A 12,006-nucleotide genomic window follows, 5' to 3' on the forward strand; every position below is an offset into this window, starting at 1 on the left:
GGACTGCTGCTGCACCGTGTCCAGCCTGAGAGCTTCGGGGGTTTCCCTGCAGTCCTTTGGTCCCTTTGTATGGGACGCTGCGCTCGGTCGTTATAAACCCCATGGTTAAAACGTGCCTTGAGAGTCGGAACTTGAGGTTATCGAGGGGGTTTGTGCCCATGCCTGACGGGACACTGGAAGGAAAGTTCAGGTTTGGGCAGTGTTCGCGATGGAGCTGGGTGGCGAAGGGAAGGGTGAGAGCTCCCTGGAGTTCCGTGTCTGTCACCCCAAGAGCTGGTCACAGCGTGAGACTGAAGCTGCCCATGCAGCTCCTGCGTTTTCACCTCCTCCTGTGGAGGTACCTCTGTAACGCACACAGAGAGTGAAGTTAATGATGGATTTGGCTGCAGAAACTTGCCACCTAAGCTGTGCTGGAGCTGGAACTGTTTTAGGAAGCTGCTGGATTTTAGCACTCCGGTGGAGTTCAGCCTTAAACTTCATCTGTTAAATAAACTTTTAATTCAAACTGGTGCAGTTCTGGTTGACTGCTAAGCAAGAGATTTGTAAGGGTAGCTTGTAAACCTTGTAGTTTTCTTTGGTGTAGGTTCACCTGTGTTAGGCTACAGTGCACTAGCTTTTAGGAAAGCGGGTTGTGAGGCACTGCTCCAGAGGGGCCCAGCCTGCTCAGTGCCATGTCCAGCACCATGGATGGTCCTTCGACATCTGCAGTGTTACAAGGTAATGTTAACAAAGATGTTAGCATTCCATGGTTTGGGGAACCATGTAGCCACAGTGCTGGCACAAGGGGCCACAAATCATCCTTGGCGGAGCAAATAAGGGTTCAAGTTCTGTCATGAAAGGAGAGCAGCATTGATGCGCTTCCATTTGCGGCTGTGAAGGGAAAATACGGGGTAGAATCAGAGTGGGGAAACAAGGATAGGGTTGTGAGTATACCTGGAGTAGAGAATGGAAGCGTGTGCCGGGTGAAGCAGTGCTGTAGGTGTCTTCCTCTTTGTGTGGTAGGCTTGGTCTGAAATCCAGGCAGCGTGCCTCCTCTAGTCCGTGTGGTTTGAACATAGTTAGAGTAGGAGAAGGATGTGAAGCCGACTGTTTGGAGAGCTGGTGATGGTGAAGTCACGGGAACTGAGGAACAGCTGTAAGATGCTCGCTGCAAAAAAAGCAGCTCTTGGTAGGAGCTCACATTCAGTGCCATGCGTCGCACTTGCACCAGGAGGGTGCCAGGTGGGCCTCCAAAAGGCAGGTGCATTAAAACATTGGGCCTGTGGATGCTCTGGGGTATAAATGAGTCAAATAAGAGTGCTCCGTATGTCCTCCCTTGGGTTTCATAACTTGTTCCATCAACGGTCACAGCTTTTTGTGTTAAAAGTGTCAAGCTGTTGTGCTTGGGTTATTTTACTGCAGTGTGGTGTGCTTTAATGAAGCATTACAGACACATTTAATCCTCTGTTCACTTTTCTATTCAAGCTTGGGGCAGATAAACCACTGAGAATTTGCTTCTCTCTTTCCATGTGAAGAGCAGTGATTTGGGAGGACCATTAAAAGCCACATTTTTGTGGGTGGGGTAGAGGAGGGAAGGGGAATGATTCATAGGTGCCCTCAAAAGTTATTCTGTGTGGTGTGAGATACAATGGAAGATTTCCTCTGGAGTTGTGGTGGACGCTGTTTGACTCACAGGGTGAGCTTTACCAGTGTTTCATCCTTGTTGCTTCACTTCCTCAGTGGTAAAGGTGTTGGGATATTTCTTGAGCCGATTTCCAGTAGAAGCAGAAGGAAATGACAGGAATACGTGGTTATCTGCCTTTCAACACAGCTGATACGTGTTTTAACAACACTGTGATGGAACCCCAGTTTCCCACTGTAGCTAACTCCAGACAATTCCTGCAACGAGGAGCTGAGAGTCAGCTTGCAGCCAGTGGTTTGCAGTTTTACTGGGTAACAGGAAAATGCAGCTGAGAGTCCAAAGACCTGGCTTGAATTGGGAGTGAGAAGCAGCAGCAGACAGGGAGAGCTGCCAAGTGATCAGAGATGTCTTGATAACTGAAGACATTTTTCTCTCTCATTAGACTGTATAACCAAACCGTCATGCAAAGCATTTACCTCTTAATTAAAGAAGAGTTTCCAGTTGGACGCAAGTCCGTTTGGTTCTTCGTGTTCTTCAGTCACAGGATCTCATTTCTTTGTGCTGCAGTGCATTCTTCTGAAAGCAGTGACGTTTGCCATGGATTTATTGTTCCTTTCACGTTTGTTCACGTGCAGAACTTGTTGGGAGGTAAAGGGGATGTTAGTGTTATGCTTCGATAACATGAAGTTGTGTTTTATGCTGCAGGAGGCTCTCTAAACTCAGTGATATGACTGTGTCTCGGATCCCAGTGTTCTGCTCCGAGATATTTCTCAGGCAGTAAGCTGAAAACAAGGGGACTGCTTGCATTTAATCTTGAAATATAAATAGCTTAGGGTGTCCTTGCCCATGGCAGGGGTTGGAACTGGATGGGCTTTGAGGTCCCTTCCAACCCAGACCATTCCAGGATGCTATGGACAGCGCATCTCGCTCTCCAGAGCAGCAATCCAGAGGTAGTGAGTACGGGAAGGAATTACGTAGTTTTCAAACCAGTAAATACGAAGCCAGGAAAATAAAAATGAGTGCATGAAAATCAGCGTATTTCCTTATAAAGTGTTTTTTTCTTTGATGTAAGTGCAGGTACGTTAGTAAAGGTTTCATTTGGTGCAAAACGTGGTATACCTGTCCACAACAATAAAGATTGTGTCAGTTTAACTTCCTGAGGTAGGCGTGTGGAAATACGTTCAAGGGAAAAGCATTGCATTTCCTCTTCTCCCATTAACTTTACAAGGGGCATATAAGTGGCTTTTTTGAGCTTAAAGTTATTTATGATGAGATTTTTTCAATGGTTCAGAAGCATTTATTGTCTTGTAAATGCTTCCTGAACACTTCCCTGTGCTTTCTGGAGCTTCGTTAGGCCAGAGCAAGCCAGCACTCTGGTATTTGCTTGTGCAGTTGGCTGTTAATGATCGCGGCAGCAAAATGTTGCCTTTTGATGGGTTTTAACATGACTTATTATCTAAAAACTTCAAAGCAAAAAAGTCCAACTCGCGAGTAGGAATGTTGAGGAAACGTGGATTGCGTTACTCATAAATAATGTAATGCCATCCAGCGAGGCTGCAGCTACAGAAACGAGGCAATTTAGGAGTTCTGGCGTAAGGAAGAGCGCGATTATCGGAACCACCATTTAAATATCATCTTCCCCATCTATTTTTTTAATCTAGAATTATTTTTTTGTAGCAAAAGGGTTTTCTGTGAGCTCCACAGCCTGGGCCTCAGAGCCCAAGCAGAGGCCAGGGGCCCTCTGAAAGGGAATTGCTTTCTTCCCCCTCCGTCCTCTCCATGGTGAGCTTTCTCCCATGTGCAGGCTCCAGCCTGAGGACAGGAGCTGGTAGACAAAATCTGCCTTGTGTTACTGAGCCAGAGCTTAAGTGATGTTTCACCTGTGAAGTCCTCTGTCATGCATTCGGGGCTGCTCAGGCACCCATTCACTTAGAGATTGAGATCTGGTGTATAGGCAAAACCAAAACTAGTAAGTAATCATCTGTTCGTATTTTGGGGGTTTATAACGCTGAAGGCACAGTAGGAAAGAGGGTTATTTTTTGCTGGAAATGTGGTGCTGTCTCTCTGTGAGGAAAGGCTCATGTGACAGAATCTGTATTTTCTATTAGCATCTTGTTAGGAATCAGTGTTTTGCTTCGCCCTCTTGCATGCCAAAAGCTCCAGTTTGCTGTAAAACGGTTTGGTGAAAGTATTTGCAGGTTTCTGTGCTTCTGCTCTTTCTGTTCAGGCTTTATTCCGATGAAGGCTTCGTTTGGTTGCTAGGTAGATTCAAGCCTGTGCATTGGATGCACGCCAGATGTGTTCTATACTGCTGGCTGCATTGCCATAGAGATTACAGTCAATTTTTGTTGTGTTTAATCTTTATTATAACATCTATAATTCCGTGGAGGAGCAGCATCTGATTCAAAGCTTATTTCAGCCGTTAGAGGGACTTCCATGTTGGTCTGGAATATTATCTGTTTTGAATGGGAATTGGGGGTCTGAACACTGACAACTGCAGATCTCCACTGGTTTCAAGCTCTGTCAGAGGAAACAGATCTGTTGGCAGAGGTGCCACATAGTCACGCTTGAAATCAGTTTCGTTGTCCATGTATTTTTAATGTTCCTCCAAACTTCCGCTCTTTGGAAAAGCAGTATTGGGATGAGCGTTTCCCTCAGAACGTATTTCATAACCAAGCCGTTTCATTTTAGTGAACGTTCTTTACCGTTTTGAAACGTTACTTTCCTCATTAAGCCCTTGAAAAGTGACAGTTCTTTTTTTCTTCTCTCCTTGGGTTTTGTTGGAATGGTAGATTCAATCAGAGCAAAGCTCTTCAAATCGAAGTATCTTCCCTCTCTCAGTAGCAAGCTGTGGGATGTAGGCCTTTGACGTGTCACTCAGCCTGGTGCGGCAGGCGTAAATGACCAGCACAGATCATGGTCCTGTGTGTGTTGGGCTGGAGCAGTGATATCCCTTATGTGCCCATGGGAAATACTGGTGTAAATCCCCTGCAATATGCAACAGGGACTCAAGATACCCACTTAGAACGTGTAGCGCATGGTCACGCAGTACATCACTGGGTGCTGCTGGTAAATGGAGGAGATGGAACATTCCTGGTTTAGTATTTGTCTGGTTTGCTGCTATCTTGTAAGGGCTTTTGCTTCTACTTGCCTGTCGAGCATTCACTTGTGAGGAAAAGAAAAGTCTTCTGGCCTTGGTGATTGATGTTCATAATGAAGCTGGAGGTAGATGTCCATGAAAGTAGGTTTAGATTAGGTATTAGACAAAGCTCTTCCCTGTGAGGGTGCTGAGGCGCTGGCACAGGGTGCCCAGAGAAGCTGTGGCTGCCCCATCCCTGGCAGTGTTCAAGGGCAGGTTGGACACAGGGGCTTGGAGCAAGCTGCTCTGGTGGAAGGGGTCCCTGCCTGTGGCAGTGGTTGGAGCTGGAGGAGCTTTAAGGTCCCTTCCAGCCCAAACTATGCTATGATTCCATGAATAACTTCAGCAAATGCTAGGAACGGTAATTTATAAATGGATATACCTTTAGTTCCCAAAGAGGTTATTTTTTCTTGCCTTGTGTTATTACCGATTTAAATGCTCAGTTCAATGTTTCCGTTGCAGGTTTTTCCAGCATGTTCTGTAAGGAGTAAAATTCAGACAGTTCAAGTTATTTAGTGCTGGATCTTGTATCTTCCTGAAATGTACTTCTTTGCTGTATAAAAGCCTTCCAAGAATCTGAAGCATTCGTTGCAGTTCCTATCTGGGTATTTGTTGTTCTGTGTTATAAATCAGTTGACTTGTCAACGCTGGGGACTTTCCTTAACTGGTGTTAGGAATTAAGTGCTGTTCTGGCAGGCTCAACACGCTTGGGTTATGTTTTATCTTGGATTTTTAAGAACATAACTAGGCATCTGTACTTGACTAATGGCAGAGTAACAATAGTTTCTTGGAGCCAAAGGAGTTTCTCCTCTAAAACTCGTGGGCAACTCAACAGTGAAAGGCATGAAGAGGCTGCGCGCTCTGCCGTAACGCTTTTGCAAAGGGTTGTTGGAGCTTTAGAGCCTTTGGATTTGCAATGGTTAAATAGCATGAACTAATGAGGCTGCCAATCATAGTCTGAGATAGTTAGAATAATACTGCTTTCAGTATTTTTGGGTCGTGTGTTTATTTCCATTAGCTTGACACAGGCATGAGGCGGAGTGAGTCACGGCTGCGATACAGGAGCAGGAGCTGGCCTTGAAGAGCGTCGCTTCTTATTTGTGTTTTACTGGGGTTTGAGTCACAGGTTTGAAGCCAGTGACACAGACTTTCACAATGTACGGTCTGGCAGCGTGGTGCACTTGGAAAGCAGGATATTCCGAGTGGGTGCTGGTGGGCTTGGGCAGTGGGAGCAGAGCTGAATTAACAACATACTCCTTTTTTTTTATAAGAGAACTGATTCAAGGAAGCACATGCATCACACAAAATGATAGCAAAATCAGATTAATTCTTAAAAACTGCTCTGGAATAGTGCGTGGGCCTGCGCTTCTTCCTCATGTATTGGTCGTTTCAGTCCCGTTTGCCACAGTCTGGGTTCTGACTTCTTCCAGGGTGAGCCGTTTCCTGAACAGGGGAGGCTGAAGAAAGCCTTTGTCTCACTCCTGCTGTTCTGGAGTTCAGCTCGCTGCTGTTTTCCAAGGAGCAGAGCTTGGAGGCCTGCTCACGTCCTTGGCTTTGGGCAGAGCGTTTCTTTTGTGGCCCAGGATTTTGCAGCGCCCTGCCTCAGATCAGGATTTTGCCAGTGTGCAGCTGATCGCTAGGATTCTGTTAGAGGGGTGAACAGCGGGGTAGCATTCCCATAAAGGAACTTACCAGTTAATAAGTTCTACGTGATGCAGCTTCCAGAGGAGGTGGTGAGAACGTTTTCAGCCACACCGTATTTCCCATGCTCTTCTTCCCCTAACCCTCATGAAGATTGAATTTCCACTCTTTCTTCTGTGCTTATGTATTTTAGCAACTGGTTTTGCACTTTTCAGTCATTGAGGAGGGTAGACAGGGCAGACCAGACTACAGCAGCCTTTTGCTGTTACCTTTATTCCAGCAGGTTTGTTAGCATTTCCTACAGATAGGAACTAAATAGAAACCATGGTTTGTATGTCTTCGTAGTATTAAAATAAGCTATTGAGTCATTTGTGTCACTCAAATGTTTAGTAGTAACTTTCTGCATATGCTTATATTCTGAAAATATATCTGGAGTAAATTGTAGAGCTGCTTTTACTCGGGTGACAGTATTAAAATGGAGAAAAAGTTGAAAAGAACAGATGCTTGGAACAAGTTCTGTGTAAGCATAGGCTGTGAGGGTGTTTTACATGATGCTTCTTGGTTCATGGTTTTGCTTTGTGGCTCGAAGCCAAGCCCACTCAGAAGTTTTGGGGCGGTTTCTGAGTAAAGGCAGACAAATCTCCCCTCGCTTTGATGTTCACCTGTTCTCAGTACATGGTTTCCTTCAAGATAAGGCCGTGATTTTTTCCAGGAATAGAGATTAATAAAAAGACAAATCCAACATTTTTACCAGCACTTGACATTTTAACTTTTCCGGGAAAATGAGGGGGCTGGAATCGCTGTCTGCGTCACTGAGTGGGAGTAGAGGGGAGAACTTTAAAGTCACTTAATTGAATGCTCTCTAAATCATGACATTTGTACAATGAGTAATTTTTGTGAAGCTCGGGCTACAAAGCGCTTTGCTTTTGTTGTTGTTTCTTGTCTGGAAAGAGAGATTTCCAAGTGGAAATACCAGTAAGAAATTGTTGAAAGCGGACTGTGTTCACTACCGTGTTTGGTCTTGTGAGGCAGAAGTAACCCAGAGCTGAGTAGTCTCATCTAAATGATGCAAAGTGAATTAAACAGGTAACCAGAGGGGAATGTAACATCTATTACTGGACAGGTGGGTTTAGCTGCCTTTCAAATACCCATCCCTTATTGCAGATGTTGATGGTTTCTCTAGGCAGCTATGGGAATTCTTCCCTAATTTAGAAGTAATCAAGAGTTTTAAATCCCGTATCTTAATCTGCATCTTTCCTCTTCTGGCCGGTCGGCTTTGGCAGTGCAGTTAGCGAGGAGGCAGTGGGTTTACTCGTCATCCATTTTCAGCCAGCAAAGTTCAGGAATAATCTGACTTCCAAAACTAAGCTAGTGATGACGATGAAATGAAGAGTTTATCACAAACAACGTGCATCAGTCTCTCATTCTGCGCAACGTTGTTATTACTGGGATGTTCAGAAGAGATCTGTAAAACGTTTTGTGCTTAATGGCTTTCCACAATAGTAAAGTGTTACAAGGAGAAGCAGCGTTGGTTTTGTGGGTTAGGGGAATGTGATTTTCTTCGTGCTCATCTGAATCTGAGCTGAAACTCATCAGTAAGAAAACAGGCTAGATGTGGGTGGGGGCTCAAGGAGTTAAAACAGGCAAGTGCTTGGAACTTAATAGGTTATCCTGCTGTTTGATGTGTGCTGTTTGGTGCAGGTAATCTTCCCTTCTTCCAGCGTGCTGGCTCTGTTGTCTTCCTGGTTGTCCAGTGCGTTGGTTCAGGGGATTGCCTGAGACTGAGAAAGGGCAGTACATCAGTAAGCTCATGGGGTACAAGGATGTGTACCTGCAAACACAAGGAGCCTTACGTGTTTTTAAACTGCTGAAGCGTGAGCGGGTGGTACCTTTGCAACACAGCTTCTGTTGTGCTTCTCTCCTAAGCGGTGCTGGTTTTGTCTTCCACAGGACCCGTCGGGGCCCAGCCCCTCCTCATGGTGCCCAGACGTCCTGGCTATGGCACCATGGGCAAACCCATTAAACTGCTGGCCAACTGCTTCCAAGTTGAAATCCCAAAGATTGATGTCTACCTCTATGAGGTGGATATCAAACCAGATAAGTGTCCTCGGAGGGTGAACAGGTAAGAAGATGACGTTTGTATTGGAAGTTATATTGAAATAGTTAAGCAACAAACTGGTTTTCCCTTTGTTAATAGATATTTCCTGCAATCAGTATATTTGAACTGGTCTTGGTTAAAGCTCCACCTATGTCCTGTCTCTGCTATACCATTCCATGTAGCACGTTGTATCTCATCTTATTTTCGTGTCTGGAATATATTAGAGTCAGTTAAATCCCATGCTAGGCCACTTTGCTGGTTAAATGGAGAGAATATTGTCATGTTCTGATCATTTAGTGATCCAGCAAACTGTATGTATTGAGTGCTGGGTTGCTGGTACAGCTGTTTGTGTTTGGTCTTTGTGTATTTTGTCCTAAGCCTTACAAGTTTTGGGAGCCAGAGAAACCTCAGAAAGAGGAGCTAACTGAAATCCTGACTCTGGAGAGACAATATTTCTTGCTTTCAAAAAGATTACAACATTTTGTATTTCCTGTATTGTGAAATCTGTTTCATCAGTGAAAGTCGAGGGTAGCTGAAAAGCAGCTTCTTCCTCTTTCATCTGTAACTTTTTCTTTTACATTCTTAACAATGTCATCTCATATGGGCCTGATTTTGGCCGGTGATTCCCCCCCCCCCTGCATGCTGCAGGTATGAGGGCTCTTCAAATAGCTATGATTCATTAAAAGGAGAGTAATAAATTGCTAAAATTGGGATAGAATGGTTCTGTGTGAATTAATACTTAATATAATCGTACAGTTATCAAAGGTTCATTTAGTCCTGTATTGTTAAATGAAGGATGCTTGTGAAGCCGTGTCCGTGGGGATACAAGGAGAATATCAGCTGCTCTAAACTTAGTGATCTGTATGCCTCATTCTTTCCTAGCGTGATCTGTTAATGAGGATCAGTATCATTTCACTTAAAATCAGTTATCTAAACCCATTTTTTTGTCTGTTGTATGGCCATGCTTGATTAAAATAGGCTGAGGGAGACAAAGCTGTAAAGAACTGCAGCAGTTGCAGTCTGTGAATCTGTGTAGTTGTTTCCATAACAGTGGGAGAAATTACAGCTGTTTGAGAAAAAGAGCATTTGAAATAAGTTGTTTTTAAAATGGCAACTCAATTTTATTTCAAGTATGCAGGAAAAAACCCCTCTGTGGTGCCGTTTGTAGGGTGATTTCCAGACCCGGAATAGCTGTTTGTCATAGCTTGCTTTAGCTGGTTATGCATTAGATAAAGCCTGCGTCTTCGGAAGCTTTCAGTTCATGTGGAGAGAGGCAAAAGCATTTGGTTTGGGTTTGTAAAGTAATTCTTTGTGAAATGCTGAGTGTTCCTGCTCACCTAAATAACGGTCATCTGCTGAAGAGCGTGTTTACAGCTGGTAAAACCTTTGCATGCCTTTTCTGAGTCTCGGATTGAGGTTCTAACTGTTCCTTTAGGCTTTTGTTAGGTTGTGTGAAAGTTGGTTGGTTCTCAGAAGTGCATTTTATAGACCAGAGTTAGTTTTAAGTGCTTTTTGAGGTTTCTTATTGTTAGATTTGGTTGCTATAGCCTAGGTGTAACTTTGTCCAGAAGCTCATCAACTTTCTATTCTACCAGTAAAGACGTTGTCTTCCTTAGTCATGTTATCAACTGGTAGAAGCAGTCATCTGGTTTTTGTCAAGCTAAACTGAGAAAACTGGTTGGATGCAGGCAGCAAACCTGCTATTTTCTTTATTGCCACCAGCTTATACTAAAGTAAGTTAGGAGAATCTGGAATTATGTGCAGATTTGATCAGGCTTTTACTTGATTTTGAAGTAAAAACTGAGGTTAACAATTTGAAGCTAAGCCATTTTTAGGGTACCTCATTTTTGTATACAGTGTGGGCAGAATTCATAACTGAATGGAAGAGCAGATGGAGGTTACTGGGTAGACATAACAATTTACTGCGTCCGTGAACTGGCAGAGCTTTCAGTTGGGAGTTTGTACTGGTTTTCCATAATACTATCTTGTGGTTTTCTTCCAAGGTAAGTGTGTCCTTGTTTCCTATCATAAAGGTTATATGAAGGTCTCAGTTCTAGGACTGTCTGAAATGATTTCAATAACAGTATTTTCCAGTATTTGAGCATTTGCATGAATTCTGATTTTACTCTTTAGTGTTTATCTGTGATTTTAGTTGATGTACGTGAAGCCCCTTTTTGATGCACCAGTGGGTGTTCTATAATTCACTCAAGTCATGTTTGTTGAAATGAGCCGGTTGCAGTCTGATACTTCTTTGGAAACATCTTCAATGTAAATATCACCTTTTCCAGGGAGGTGGTGGACTCAATGGTGCAGCATTTTAAAGTGACAATATTTGGGGACCGTAGACCAGTTTATGATGGGAAAAGAAGCCTCTATACAGCCAATCCACTGCCTGTGGCCACTACTGGGGTAAGAACTAGAAACAAAAATATACTTGTAATAGCTTCGTAGGAAAGGAAAAGCAACAAACCCAACTTCCAGTATTGCTGAGTTCAGAAAAACTGGAATTGACTTACAGCATCTGTGTGGAAATGGAGTTCTTCTGGTGTATTTCCTGCAACTACCAACATATGTAAATACGCATGCAATATCTGCCTTCAGAGAGAATTTAGCAGCCTCTTTCTACAGCAAAATCTATCAAATACTCGGTTTTACAGACTAATACATTATCTTATTAAGTCCTATTAAAAAAAAACAAACCACAGTTTCTCTGAGATGAAGAGTTTTCTGATTCAAGATGGCAAAAAGTTATGTGATCCTCTTGTGCTTGGTGAGGACCCGCTTCTCTTTGTTTTGTGTATTTGATAACATACTTCTATCAGATGTGCTCTGTCCTAAATATGTGAGGTTTTGAGTCTCTGGCCCAGTTTTGGAAGGAGTGGAATCTCAAGGCCGTCAGGCTCAGGTTAAACAGCTGCCTTTTCTTTCTCCCTCTCGCACACGCAGGTGGATTTGGATGTGACATTGCCAGGGGAAGGTGGAAAAGATCGTCCCTTCAAAGTGTCAATAAAGTTTGTTTCTCGGGTGAGCTGGCACTTGCTGCATGAAGTTTTGACAGGAAGAACCTTGCCTGAGCCTCTGGAACTAGACAAACCTATCAGCACTAACCCTGTTCATGCTGTCGATGTGGTGCTACGACACCTACCCTCCATGAAGTAGGTTCACTGTCTTCCTGCAGTCTGTCTATACCTGAAGTATCCCCAGTGGGAGACCTTCATCCCTGTTTGTTCACAGGTGAAAAGACAAAAATGATCATTCCCCGTATGCAGCACAGCTGGTTAGCTGGACTGACTGAGGGGATTAAAGCCAATTATGCACAAGTGTGGGTTTCTGTAGACATGTAGGCTCCAGAGCAGGTGATGTATTTGAACAGCTCAAGAAATAAGAGACACTTATAATAAGCCTGTAATTGAAATACTGAGGGATTGTAGCACTGCTTCCATGTTTTCTGCTCAACTCAAGCCAAGTAGGGTGACTTGATGGCAGTGACTGTCTGAAAGCACGAGT

The 12,006-nt window shown here is 43.8% G+C and overlaps 2 protein-coding genes across 4 annotated transcripts in view; one reads left to right on the plus strand and one right to left on the minus strand.

The window, feature by feature from the left end:
• The window catches only part of PSMB2 (proteasome 20S subunit beta 2), a 155,802-nt gene that overhangs the window by 119,144 nt on the left and 24,652 nt on the right, over positions 1-12,006 (minus strand). The gene's annotated exons all lie outside the window — the stretch shown is intronic.
• AGO3 (argonaute RISC catalytic component 3) overlaps positions 1-12,006 on the plus strand; it is a 36,130-nt gene that overhangs the window by 549 nt on the left and 23,575 nt on the right. For all 3 annotated transcript variants that reach the window (XM_062620738.1, XM_062620740.1, XM_062620739.1), the window contains exons 2-4: positions 8,352-8,523; positions 10,788-10,908; positions 11,446-11,654. In XM_062620738.1, the coding sequence (XP_062476722.1) occupies positions 8,352-8,523; positions 10,788-10,908; positions 11,446-11,654 (502 nt within the window). The remainder of the gene's footprint in view (positions 1-8,351; positions 8,524-10,787; positions 10,909-11,445; positions 11,655-12,006) is intronic.

The sequence above is a fragment of the Pezoporus occidentalis genome, unplaced genomic scaffold, assembly GCF_034315485.1.
Source record: "Pezoporus occidentalis ecotype Australia unplaced genomic scaffold, CSIRO_AGI_Poc_V1 ctg223, whole genome shotgun sequence".
Taxonomy (NCBI): Eukaryota; Metazoa; Chordata; class Aves; order Psittaciformes; family Psittacidae; genus Pezoporus; species Pezoporus occidentalis.